Genomic DNA, 12,542 nt, shown 5'->3' with positions numbered 1-12,542 from the left:
GTTGAGGTAGAAACATAAAATTCTACACAAACCACGAATATAATTTTTTTAAAATTACAGAATAAATGCTGAACTGATTTCAACTCCTATTATCAACAAAGCATGGTAGAGGAACCATATTTTCATAACATGGTTGATGTATTATGACATATCATTGGCCTTTATAGGTCCTTGTTATGTTTTTCTGCTACAATGTTTTAATATGAAGCCCTTAGATTTAGAAATGTTTGAATGTATAAATGAATTGTTACATTCACTGCCGTATGTACAGATCTGTCGTAGTCTGCAGTCCGTCTCCACTCCCCAGTCCTGGTTGGCTGGAGGCAGTACCACAGTGAACGTGGAGGCCCATGTGGCAGACCACATCGTCAAGTGGGCAACCACCAAGCTCAGGGAAGCCAGCAAGAAAAACTTCGAAGGGGCAGAGCTTCATCTGCAGGAGTACAGTAAGTTATTCTTGGTTTATTGTTGAAATTGTAGCTGCCCTCTACAGTGATAGAATTACCAACTATAGTTTGTGTCCTAAGTCATTAGCTTATGTGGTCTTAGCTTTTTATAACACAGTATTGTTCAAAACTAAGTCTGCAAATAGAAATAGATGATATGAATATCCCCCCCAAAGTAGCAAACCTTTGTTGTGTATAATGGTGAAATATTTCGTCAAAAGTATGAATATCTTTGTTGCAATCAACAATTCTATCAGCCTGAGGACATTAGTGCAAGCATTTTAGTACTAAAAGAAATGAATAGCAACTTACATCTACTAACATACATTAATTCCACCATGGTACATAATTCCGCCACTATGAAAAGATACGTCCAAAGAGATCTCCAACCCAACGTCCCCCAGTATAATGCACTCCTGTATATCTAAACTTACGGTATACATAAACAACTGTTGTCGTCCATATGTCTAAAGTGATAAATTTTCTTCCCTAAACAGTTGAGAAATATGACTACCTGGTGAATGGTGAGGCTGAGAAGCAGATCAAGACGTTCCTGGAGGAGGAACACACCTTCTTGGAGTACTGCCAGTACATCGAGAAGTTCCGACAGATCGTTAAGGAGATAGCCGGCCTGCCCAGCATCATCCACTTCGACATGGTGCGACTGGACTGTGAGGACCTGAAGAGGGGGCTGGCAGAAAGGGTCAGTAGTCCACTTATCTGTCAAAGAAATTTTCACAAGACATCTTTCTTGTACAGAGTGTATTAGTGTGTGAACCTGTATCAATCAGATTTTGTACTTGCCTTTCAGTAGCACTCACACTCACACTCAGTCACTATCCAGTTTATTGTCTGTTGTTCCCCTTGGCTTTGTCAATGTTTTCTGCAATTTGAAGTGATAGAATGTACTTCTGATATAAGTCTCATATCCTTTTAGCTAACAAAGATTGTGGTTGTGTGATGATTTCAGTGGATGATAGAAATACATTTTGAAGTTATTATGAATGTACATGACAGAACATACTTGACTGTTCATAGTTTATCTAAACTTTTCATCTAAAACTGTTTGTATTGTCGACATTCGCATTTGTCAAACTGGTAAAAGTGGAATTTCAAACTTAGATTGGAGATAGAGTGCTATTCATTCATACATTTGAATGTTTGACCATTCTTCTTCTTCCAATCTTAGTTCCGCCCTTGGGAGATCATTCATTAATTTGTTTATTCTACTCCAGGTCCGACACCACGCAGACGTCCTGTTGGAGCGGGTGTCTGACGACCACCGTAAGGAGAACGAGTCCATCTGTAAGGAGTTTGAGACAATCAAGGAGCGTGCGCTGAAGGACCCCGAGAACAGTGAAGAGATGATGGACCAGATCTCATACATAGAGCAGGCCAGGTCCATAGGACTGCTGCAGCTCAACAACAGGATCACGGTGGGTTGGGCAAGGAGTAGAAACACAAGCTCTTGCTGTCCGCTGATCACATGGGAAACGGCTACTTTCCACACTGTTTGTAGACATTTAACTACCCCGGAAAAAAAAAAGCCAGCGAGAGACCAATATGGAAGCCACTGTAACACAACTCTCACGGTTCATGGGCGTAACATGCAAGACAGTTTGTAGACAATGACCTCTAAGTCAGGGTCACTGGTTCAACAAATTGAACACCAGCAAAAGGCCAATATATTTAAACTACAGCAAAACCAAAACAAAGTTGTTTTGATTGGAACCACAACAAAACAGCTCATGGCACCATAGTTGATTACATTCTCCATATTTGGATGACCCAGTTCCTCCACCTTACAGGTAGTTAAAATGAAGTGTTAAGGGCAGATCAGTTTGGAGGCCACATTGAGACAGGTTTAGTGCTAAATGTAGCCCTGTTCACTTTTACAATACATTGACACATGTATGAATATCTAGATAGAGTGTGAGAATCAGGAGACAACAAACATGACTGCACGCGATGTATGGTGAAATACAACTGCAGGCATTTACTCAATGGAGAGAACGGGATCGGCCGTTCAACCTGTTTGGAACAACGGTTAAGTATATAATGGAACTCCACTACGTTTACATACAGACGAATGGGAACAACTGTTAATACAAATAGCTACACATGTACTATAGAATGCCAACAATGGTATCTATATAGCTACTACGTTTACATACAGTCGAATGGGAACAACTGTTAATAGAAATAGCTACACATCTACTATAGAATGCCAACAATGGTATCTTAGTGCTAAAGGTATGTTTCATCTCACAGGAATGCCAGAACCGCCTGTCGTACCTGCTGGATACCTACATCTTCCAACAGGAGGACCTGGACCTCAACACAACTGTGCTGCTCTGGCCCAGGGAGATCCAACCCATCTTTGAACAGAACGATGAGGTACGAAAGCTGTTGTTACCTCTCTGTTGTTATATGTGTTTCAGCCAACAAAACGGTATGTCACCCGTAAGTAACGGTTTAACCCGTAAGCATGTTCACTGATGATGATGATGTTCTGTGTTCAGTGTGAACCAGGGCTGTCTCCAGGACCCGTCTCTCTGTCCTGGGACAAAAATTTTTTGGGATGGAAAAAATTTCACCCCGTCTGTCCAAAAAATCAACATCATGACATGAAATTGATGAAAATGTATTCTACTCAGAACGACCGATTTAACAATGGAAACAAATATCAGATAAAGAAATTAATAAGATTTTGGATTCACACTGCTTTTTGTGTTCTTTTAATTGAGAAAGTGAAGCAGCAGGAAAATAGTCAGTTACACCTGAAGTTTGATAAGAATCTAAAGTTCTAAATGTTTGTTTATTTGTCTAGTTAATAGAAAAAGCTAATCAGCAGGAAAATAATCAGCTACACCCAAAGTTTGAATAAAATCTAAGGTTCTAAATGTTTGTTTGTTTGTTTGTTTGTTTACCTAGTTAATAGAGAAAGCAAAGCAGCAGGGCGAGAGTCAGCTGCACCAGAAGCGAGAGCGGGTGATGCTGGAACTGGACAAGCTGAAGCGGAAGGTGGAGGAGTTCGCTGACCTGGCGGAGCTGGACATGATGACGCAGTACCTCACCGACATCAGAACCGTGCAGAAACGGCTCACGGAGGCGCAGGAACAGATCACTTTCATCAACAACGTAGGGATGGGAATAGGGGGGGGGGGTGATTGTGGCTTATCTTTAATTCAATATTCCTTTGTGTTGGACTCTCTCTGCCCGACGTTGATTTGTTTTCCTTGCCTGAGGTGCATGCTTTTTGTAACATCTTGTCCTCTGGCCTCCACTTCAACTTTTGAAGTAATAGTACCACACCTGATGTTGTTGTTGTTGTGTGTGACCCACAGGAGGAGGTGCTGTACAAATGGGATGTGACGGAATACCCAGAAGTCAACCTGATAACCACGGGGATCGACCCGTACCAGAAACTCTTCTCGACGGTGGTGAAGTGGCAGCGTGCGGAGAAGCGCTGGATGGACGGGGCCTTTGGCGACCTGGAGGCTGAAACCGTAGAGGCAGAGGTTGGGGACTAATTTGCTTGGCCTCATTCATAATGACAGTTTATGTGCATCTAGATGCATTCAGTGCTATTGATAGAAAGGTACAAGTAAAGCCGTCGAACCGCAGACTGAGGACGAAGCATGACACTTTTTCCAATAAATTGACCATTACACATGTATGGGAGGGGTTCCTCCAAAGGAGTGATAATACCCTGGAATGATGATGGAATGATGACACATGTATGAAAAGATAGAGTGTGAGAATTAGCTATAGAAGACAACAATGCAAACAAGACTGTACGTGATACTTATTCAATAGTGTGATTTGGGCAGTGGGCGTTTGCATCTTTCCCCAAAAACGGGATTGGATGATTCTGCCCGTCGTCCGATGGCCAGCAATGAAAGAATCCACTTGAAATGGTTAGCTAGACATTTGAAGCAGCTAAGATTGGCAAGGGATTTGAAGATTTCAGATGATGCCAGATGGGTTTGAACTTACTATCACCAGAAACTGTTTCAGACCACTTCAAAAGACCAGACTCAAACCCAAACTTAAAGAGATAGTAGACATTTAAATAAAAAAAAGGTAAAGGTCGTCACATAGCATTCTTTAAGGCCGTAGGGGCACTGGTTTGTTAATCCACTATATCTAGCGCAAGGCAAATTAGAAGACAAAGCCCAACCCTCCCCTTCCACTGCCTTTTACCTTGTGTTCTCTAGCCTAGCCTAGCCTAGCCTCTCTGCCATTCGACGCCACAATGCCCGCAATGACATTTAAAGATGTGGCAACTATAGGATAACGATTACATTTACATAGTACTTAAAGATCTTTTGCTTAATCCTTAATCAGGTGGATGAGTACCAGAGGGAAATCTACAAGATGCAGAAAGTCTTCAACTTGAAGGCCAAGAAGGACGCCATCAAGAAGTCCGACGCCGAGTCCAAGACGAAGAAGAAGACACCGGGGAAAAAGGAAGACGAAGTCACTAGCCCGTCCATCGAGGTCTGCAAGACGATACAGGTACGATCCCGGCTGTGTCACTCACCCAACATGCCCGCTACCAGAAAGGGCCACAGTCCTTAGGACGGGACCTTAAGCCGTATTCCACTGTTCATTGTGCTAGGGGAATTTCCCCACAAAAATGAACCTGTAAATACTGTACATATCATCTGCCTCAGGGCTGTGTCCATCGTTAAATTTTTTTCCGTCCCACTCATTGTTCGGGACCCCATGCTGTTTCTGTTTTTTAAGTTTTGCTGTTAAATCTATCGTTTTAAGTTTAGAAATATACATTTTCATCAATTTCATGTCATCAACATCAGATTTTGGGACGGATGAGGGGAATTTTTACCTGTAGACAGCCCTAGGACCAGTGGATGAATAGCTCTTCAGCAAGCTCAACTGGTTCAACATCACTTTTCAATTTTTTCACAGGGGGGCATCCGCGACTTCAAGGAGCACATCCCTGTCATCGCCACGATGTGTAACCAGGGCCTGCGGGAGCGCCACTGGAAGAAGATGTCGGAGATTGCAGGGTTCGACCTGACGCCAGACTCCGGCACGACCCTGCGCAAGATGCTGAAGAAGAACCTCGGACCGTTCATGGAGCAGTTCGAACAGATCAGCGGGGCGGCCAGTAAGGTCAGTAGGACAGGTCAAAGGTTCAGGTCAAAAGTCACAGGATCAGGTCAATGCCAGATGTTTTAGTTGCATGTCAAAGGCCATCTGTGGAAATGCAAGAGTCAAGGATAATTTTGCGATCGTAGCTTTTTTTAGCTCTCTTTTTATCCATCAGGTTTGTTGTTTAGTCTCCAAAAGTGCTGTCCATGGTGCTGAAGGCCTTGAGGTTATGTCATATGTCAGATTCTTTATGGAAAGGGGTTGTAGATACATGTATATCCACCTCATACATGATACATGTATATCAACTAGCATTCCACCCTTGCATATAAGCTTTTGATTAATCCTATGATCCTTCTCAAGTTGAAATGACTTGAAGCCTATGTCACACGACCTGAACGGAAGTGCGATGTCAGTAACGGGTCAAAGGTACCCAGCAGAGAACTGATGGAAAGCTGGTTGCTAAGTGCCTTATTTTGTGTACAGATATGGGTTATAGATATAGAATACAACATGGTGTATTCTGTATCTCCTAAGGGACCAGCCCAACCACGGGTCGGATCGCCCAAAGGCTGGAGGGCAAGAATACACTGTGTTGTATTCTATTCAAGTCATATCCTCCTGAAAAAATACACATTTCATTTTATCTAGTATTATCATCATTATCTACTAGTATTATCTATCTATTTTTTAAATTTTCAATCATTCTAATGCAAAATGCACCGGAAGTTGAGAAACTCTTGTGTCCTCGAACAAAAAAATGTAACAACATCAATTTCAACGTTCAAATCCTGTATTAAAATTTTCGACATTGGAGCAAGTGGCGTACATGAAGTGCAGTTGATCCATTTAATGGAAGCCTATGCAATATAACTTTGAAGCCTGTGCAATACAGTAAAATACAGACTGGTGCAGAACACCCGTATCAAACGGCCAAGGTATCACATTAAGTCTTTACAATGTCAATTACCGTCAGAGATGAACTTTCATTCGTACTTTCCGCCCTGTAGGAGTTCTCCCTGGAGAAAGCACTGGCGCGGATGGTCGAGGACTGGGATGAGATCGCCTTCAACTGTATCGCGTACCGTGACACGGGTGTGTCCATCCTGTCCTCGGTGGACGAGGTCCAGACCATGCTGGACGACCAGATTGTCAAGACTCAGACCATGAGAGGCTCCCCCTTCATCAAGCCATTCGAGAAAGAAATCAAGGTTTGTATTTCTATTTTCTATTGTATACTTGATGAAACTCTAGTCGGTTTGTCTCATTCTGTAAATTCATGTAGCTGCTGCTGTATACTGCAGTTCATTTTTGATTGATGATAGAAAGTAGGACTTCATAAAGTGTTCACAACTTTTACCAATACGCAAGGCAACATCACTCCATTCTCATTGGCAAAAGTTACGTTGATGATGGTTAGAGATCAATGTAATAGATACGAAAGCTAAAACTCGAAATCGTGTTCACTACTTTTACACTAGGAATGGGAGGAGCGCCTGTTGCGTATCCAGGACACCCTAGACGAGTGGTTGAAGGTGCAGGCCCAGTGGCTGTACCTGGAGCCTATCTTTAGCTCCGAGGACATCATGCAGCAGATGCCTGAGGAGGGCAGACTCTTCCAGACGGTGGACAAGAACTGGAAGGAGGTCATGAGGTTCACTGTCAGAGACACCAAGGTGGGGTACAATGTATATGTACAGTGTTATATAAAGCATCTAATGCCATTACTATAAAGATTCTATACGCTATATACGAACGCAAAGTGAAGCGCTTACCAACAAACGTTTGATCATCTGACCCATCTCAAGTTGAAATGACCCAAAGCCTTATATGTCACATGACCTGACTGGAAGTGTGATGTCAGCAATGGGTCAAAGGTCAGAGTACTGATCATAAGCTTGTTAGTAAGGGCTCTACTTTGGTACGGAACTAGCATATAATTATATCATAAAATCTTTATAATGTTAATTACTGTCACTTTCATTCGAATACATCTAATATCATACTCAACATTCTTTATATGTCATCTTATATCTTTACTGTAATATACTACCCAATATGTTAAGGCTGACTTAATTTCAACAGTTGTGTCTATTCCATTGGTGCTTCTGTATGATTGTAAGCTGCTACAGTATATGCCAATTATTTGTATACCTTTTTTCTGTATATTTCGTCTTTCTGTATTGAATTCCAAAACACCAAACCATTTACCATCCACTCAATGGTAAAAACAATGCATATCTGTATAGCCCATAGTCGTAAAGTTCGGGGTATCGTATAGAATTTTGTCCGATTTTATCGTAAAATGACCCACAACTATAGGCTAAATTTCAGATTTGCATTGTAGTTTCGGGAGTGGGTACGCCGTCTACCGTTCAACAATCACACTCTTTTGTTAGTTGCTATTGTCATGCTTGCAAACAATTGATATCGGTGCCTTTGACATACGGTGATCTCATTAAATTGCATTAAAAACCTGTTTTTCAAGACTCAAGCGACGAAAGTGAACAAAAATACGAAAAGAAAAACACGACTTTTGTCTGAGCATTTGAGCCTCTACGCTGTATTTTGCCGCGATTTACCGGTATTTGTGGCCGTATTCGACGGAGAACCCATTCCTTAGACTCTTTCCCCGTGAAAATTCTGCTTATGTAGCGTAGATGAATCGTAATTTACGTCGCGATTTCAGAAAAAAAGAAGCGGCGAGGGCCGGGTGACGCTGGGCGGCCATCTTTGTTTACTCATTGATATGCATTTTTCTACGCGCTGATTGGTTTACGTCATAAAATCTGTACTCTGATTGGTTGACTGTAAGATTTCACGTGATCAACATGCGGCGGGAGTTTTTATTTGGCAGGAGTTTCCCACGCAGTTCGGGCTTATCTGAACAAAATAGATCGCGAATTTAATCCAATATGGTGACGTTAAGATCGACGAAAATTTCGGATTGCACTTTGATTAAAATTTTGCAAAATATAGTTGCGATATCGTTAGTGTGTTTGCGTGTCTTGCTCAAAATCGTATTCGCCCCCCCCCCTCCTTCGGGACGTCAATATCGCTAGTTCGGACAGTCGTATAGTTCGGGGAGTCGTATAATTTGCGCTGACAAATGGGCTATACAGATATGCGGAATATACTGTATTTCATCATGTGTTGTGTCTAATGTTCTTGCTAACCCCATGCTACAGTTAGTGCTGTACATGTATCTTTACCCTTGTTACACCATGCAGCTGTCCACCAGTCATGTGATTCAAATTCAGAATCTGTCTTATGTATACATTGCTTCCTCTTCATTCTACAATGTCAACTCTCATGATGCTGCCGGGTACTCTAAGACCACCTTATGAAAAAAAGGGGGGTTCCTATTTTTTATGATGGCATAGACAGTTTGTGAGCAAAAGCTCCCCTGTGACGAAAACCAGTTTGTGTGGTTCAAACTCTATCATGAGAGTTGATGTTACCCTCTTCTGTGTTATTGCCCGACTGTATTGTTCTCTTTGGATCCGTCCTCATGTCCTTTTTCCCCCTCTTGTGTCCATGTCACGTCAAGCTTGAGGACATAGTCCATGCGTGGGTGCATGTAAGCAACATAAGCTATGTTCTCAAGAGTGGCATAAGTCACAACACAGTGCCGCAGTTGCAAGTGCCTCAACACAGGAGAATTGCCATAGCAAGTGCAGTTTGCTGCTTGATATAATGTCTTGTGTTGCTGTTGTGTAACTGGTGCAAGTCAGAACACACAAAATAGAACATTGCAACTTAAAGCTAGAAGTGCTGTCAGTAACACCCACACGTAACGTTACATATTGTGCACAAGTTGAAGTTTTTTTCTCAACCTGTATACAAGGGGAACAGTGCTCACAGTCAGGACACTCACCATAGCACAGTCAGGTGTCACAGAATACTTAAGTGTACAATTGAAGATCAATGTTTTTGTCACAAAGAATAACTGAGGAAATGGCTCTGTCCATAGGACAGTCCCCTCCTTCCATGGCTCTGGCCAGCTTTAAAATTTTTTCCATCATAGCAAATTGCCATTGATGGAAAGGTCCCACAAGGAATTATTTTTCCTTCATTATGTACAAATTTCTGTCTTTTTATTCAAATTTGACTATTTTGTATCTTTTGTAACTGATTTTTGTCTGTCTATGTTGACAAACAGGTCTTCCATCATACACAGCAAAAGTCAAATGACCGATTGACGAGGACTGGCTAGAGCCTTGGTTCCTTCTGCACAACACAAGCTGATACACACTTAAGGCAAATACAATGTATACAAAGTCTTGCAATGTTAAGGAAAGGACTTTTTGTACCAGGATGCTGACTGCAACGTTAACAGACACATCACAAGCCACTCACCAGGTGCGAAAATGCTAGAGGGTGTAAGTGATAAACTTCCATCACGATCCACTGCAGGACTACATCTGTTGTAAATAATACAAATATTCTAGATACAGATACTGATACTGATCACCGCCCCCCTCCCCCATCCAGGTCCTCCAAGCTACAGCCATGCCCAACATGCTGGAGAAACTGCAGGATTCCAACAACCTGCTGGACAAGATCATGAAGGGCCTGAATGCCTACCTGGAGAAGAAGAGACTGTTCTTCCCCAGGTGTGTATGAGGCATTTGTACACTTGTTTCTTTTCTCTTGTTTGGGTCATGTATAAATATAATGTACTCACCCGTATGTCTTACCACCTTTGCAATGATATACATGTGCATGTAATAGAGAGGCAATATTCATGTCCCTCCGAGGAGTACATTAGTCTCTACAAGACTAACCGCGCCGGCTATAGGGAGAACATTTGCCGGGGGATTTTGGCTATGGAGGGTAACATTCGCAGCTTGGGTTGCAATATTGGACCCTATCTCAGTAGCCGACTCCCTTCATATAATTGACTCTACTTTGGCCAATTTCTACTATTTTCCCAGCGACCCGCGGAGGCTTGTAGAGCCTAGGAGTACATATCGCCTTTAGTATGCATGGCACTTTGAATGACATCACATTCAAAGGTTTGTTACTGTTAGCCAAATTGAAGAAGGTAAACTGATATTTGAATAGGGGGTACTGGTCAAGTGAATCCATGGGTTGTGGAGCTTTTGTTCTTACAAACAAATGTTATTTTTGTTTCTTTTGGTTACATTTATTTGACCCTGTGCAATTTGTCATGTGAGTAGTGTTACTTTGAGGTTCAAAAAGTTTCCCTGTGCTCCTTCTTCCAGGTTCTTCTTCTTGTCCAACGACGAAATTCTCGAGATCCTGTCCGAGACCAAAGACCCGACCAGAGTGCAACCCCATCTTAAGAAGTGCTTTGAGGGCATCGCTAAACTGGACTTCTTGGAGAACCTGGACATCCAGGCCATGATGAGCAGTGAAGGAGAAAAGGTATAAACTTTCAAAAATTCAACAACCCTGACAGGGCCACAGGTGCCAAAATCAAACTTTATTACAGTATTCTCTATGTACATGTAGAGCGGGAAAAATTGTTATAATTTAGACTCAAACTAAATATTCAATGACAGACAATATGAAGTAATATACATGACTCTTCACTTCACGTTGCCTTTGTGGTGAGGGAAATATAATTTGGGAGTAATTTTGTAACTAAAAGTAACTAAAGTCATTAAAAATCAACAGCATCTGTCACTATTCTTGTTTTTCATGACTGTCAAGATAGTATGCAGTGTTTATGTTTGCACAAAATAAACCTTGAACATGATATTGCCCTCCTTAAACAGTTCTTGGGGATTTAGAAATACATCTAGAATTCAGCATCCTTTTTATGAATCTAACCCTGTGTCATTGGAATGACACACCCTACGGATAGCTGAATATCATATCTATAATGGACACTCCTGTTTCTTGTCTCTACCAGGTTGATTTCAGCACCAACATCTCGACCTCGGAGGCGCGCGGTGCTGTGGAGAAGTGGCTGATACAGGTGGAACAGATCATGCTGGGAAGTATGAGGGACGTCATCGAGAAGTCCAACGAGGTAAGAAATACAGAATACGCCACAGTGTATTCTGTACCACCCGAGGTACTAGCCCGGCCAACGGGAGTGTTGCATTCTTTTTATGTCATGCCCACTCGAACGAAGACACATTTCAAAGGAAAATGCGCCATGCAGAAGTTGAGAAAATTCGATGACCTGGAGCAAAAACTTGTAACAACATCAGCTCCAACATCCGAATCCAGTATTCACATTTTCGATAGCAGTGCACACAAAGTGTGTTAGAATTTAGTTGATGGAAGCCTGTACAACATAACTTCAAAGCTCTTCTATACAGTAGTATACGTACCGGTCCAGAATATCTGTATTGAATCATAACACATTCCCACTATTATTCACCAGGCGTATGCCCTGAACGACCGTACGGAGTGGGTGCGTGAGTGGCCGGGCCAGGTGGTTCTCTGTGTGGACCAGATGTACTGGACTATCGAGGTGCACGAGGCCATCCGCAGTGGGCCCCAGGGGCTCCGGGAGTACTACGACACGCTACAGGAACAGCTCGGAGGTGGGTTCAGCTTTACTTCTAACAGCACTAAAGTTAAGGGAAGTAAAGTTAAATATTCTGCAAGACAAAGGAACATTGCAAGGCAGATTCGTACACTGAGGAAAGTACTACAACAAGCTGCAGAAACTTTTAGGAGGTGGGTTCAGCTTTTCTACAGCACCAGTTGGGAAGTAATTTAACATTTTCTGCAAGACAAATAAACATTGCAAGGTAGAGTCGGGCACTGAGGAAGTACATTTTGTACTGCAAGAAGCTGTAGGAACAGTTCCAAGGTGGGTTCAGCTTTACTACAGCACCAGTTGGGAAGTAATTTTAGATTTTCTGCTAGACTGACGTTGGGTTCAGAATTGGACTTTTTTATACTGTCATTGACACTACATCAGCAAAAAAGTGCAATGTTCACATTCAGAATTTCAATACCGGTAGGATATTTGGAGCTTCTTTTTGATAC

The 12,542-nt window shown here is 42.1% G+C and overlaps 1 protein-coding gene across 4 annotated transcripts in view; it reads left to right on the top strand.

Moving 5' to 3' along the window:
- The window catches only part of LOC136434651 (dynein axonemal heavy chain 12-like), a 58,105-nt gene that overhangs the window by 5,983 nt on the left and 39,580 nt on the right, over window positions 1–12,542 (top strand). For all 4 annotated transcript variants that reach the window (XM_066427580.1, XM_066427579.1, XM_066427581.1 and 1 more), the window contains 14 exons: window positions 272–446; window positions 944–1,149; window positions 1,682–1,882; window positions 2,718–2,843; window positions 3,381–3,587; window positions 3,794–3,967; window positions 4,797–4,967; window positions 5,382–5,588; window positions 6,578–6,778; window positions 7,049–7,243; window positions 10,062–10,183; window positions 10,796–10,958; window positions 11,449–11,568; window positions 11,929–12,091. In XM_066427580.1, the coding sequence (XP_066283677.1) occupies window positions 272–446; window positions 944–1,149; window positions 1,682–1,882; window positions 2,718–2,843; window positions 3,381–3,587; window positions 3,794–3,967; window positions 4,797–4,967; window positions 5,382–5,588; window positions 6,578–6,778; window positions 7,049–7,243; window positions 10,062–10,183; window positions 10,796–10,958; window positions 11,449–11,568; window positions 11,929–12,091 (2,431 nt within the window). The remainder of the gene's footprint in view (window positions 1–271; window positions 447–943; window positions 1,150–1,681; window positions 1,883–2,717; window positions 2,844–3,380; window positions 3,588–3,793; window positions 3,968–4,796; window positions 4,968–5,381; window positions 5,589–6,577; window positions 6,779–7,048; window positions 7,244–10,061; window positions 10,184–10,795; window positions 10,959–11,448; window positions 11,569–11,928; window positions 12,092–12,542) is intronic.

This window comes from Branchiostoma lanceolatum, chromosome 5 (genome assembly GCF_035083965.1).
Source record: "Branchiostoma lanceolatum isolate klBraLanc5 chromosome 5, klBraLanc5.hap2, whole genome shotgun sequence".
NCBI lineage: Eukaryota > Metazoa > Chordata > Leptocardii > Amphioxiformes > Branchiostomatidae > Branchiostoma > Branchiostoma lanceolatum.
Note: the sequence above shows the minus strand (reverse complement) of the source record. Positions and strands in the feature narration are given on the sequence as shown.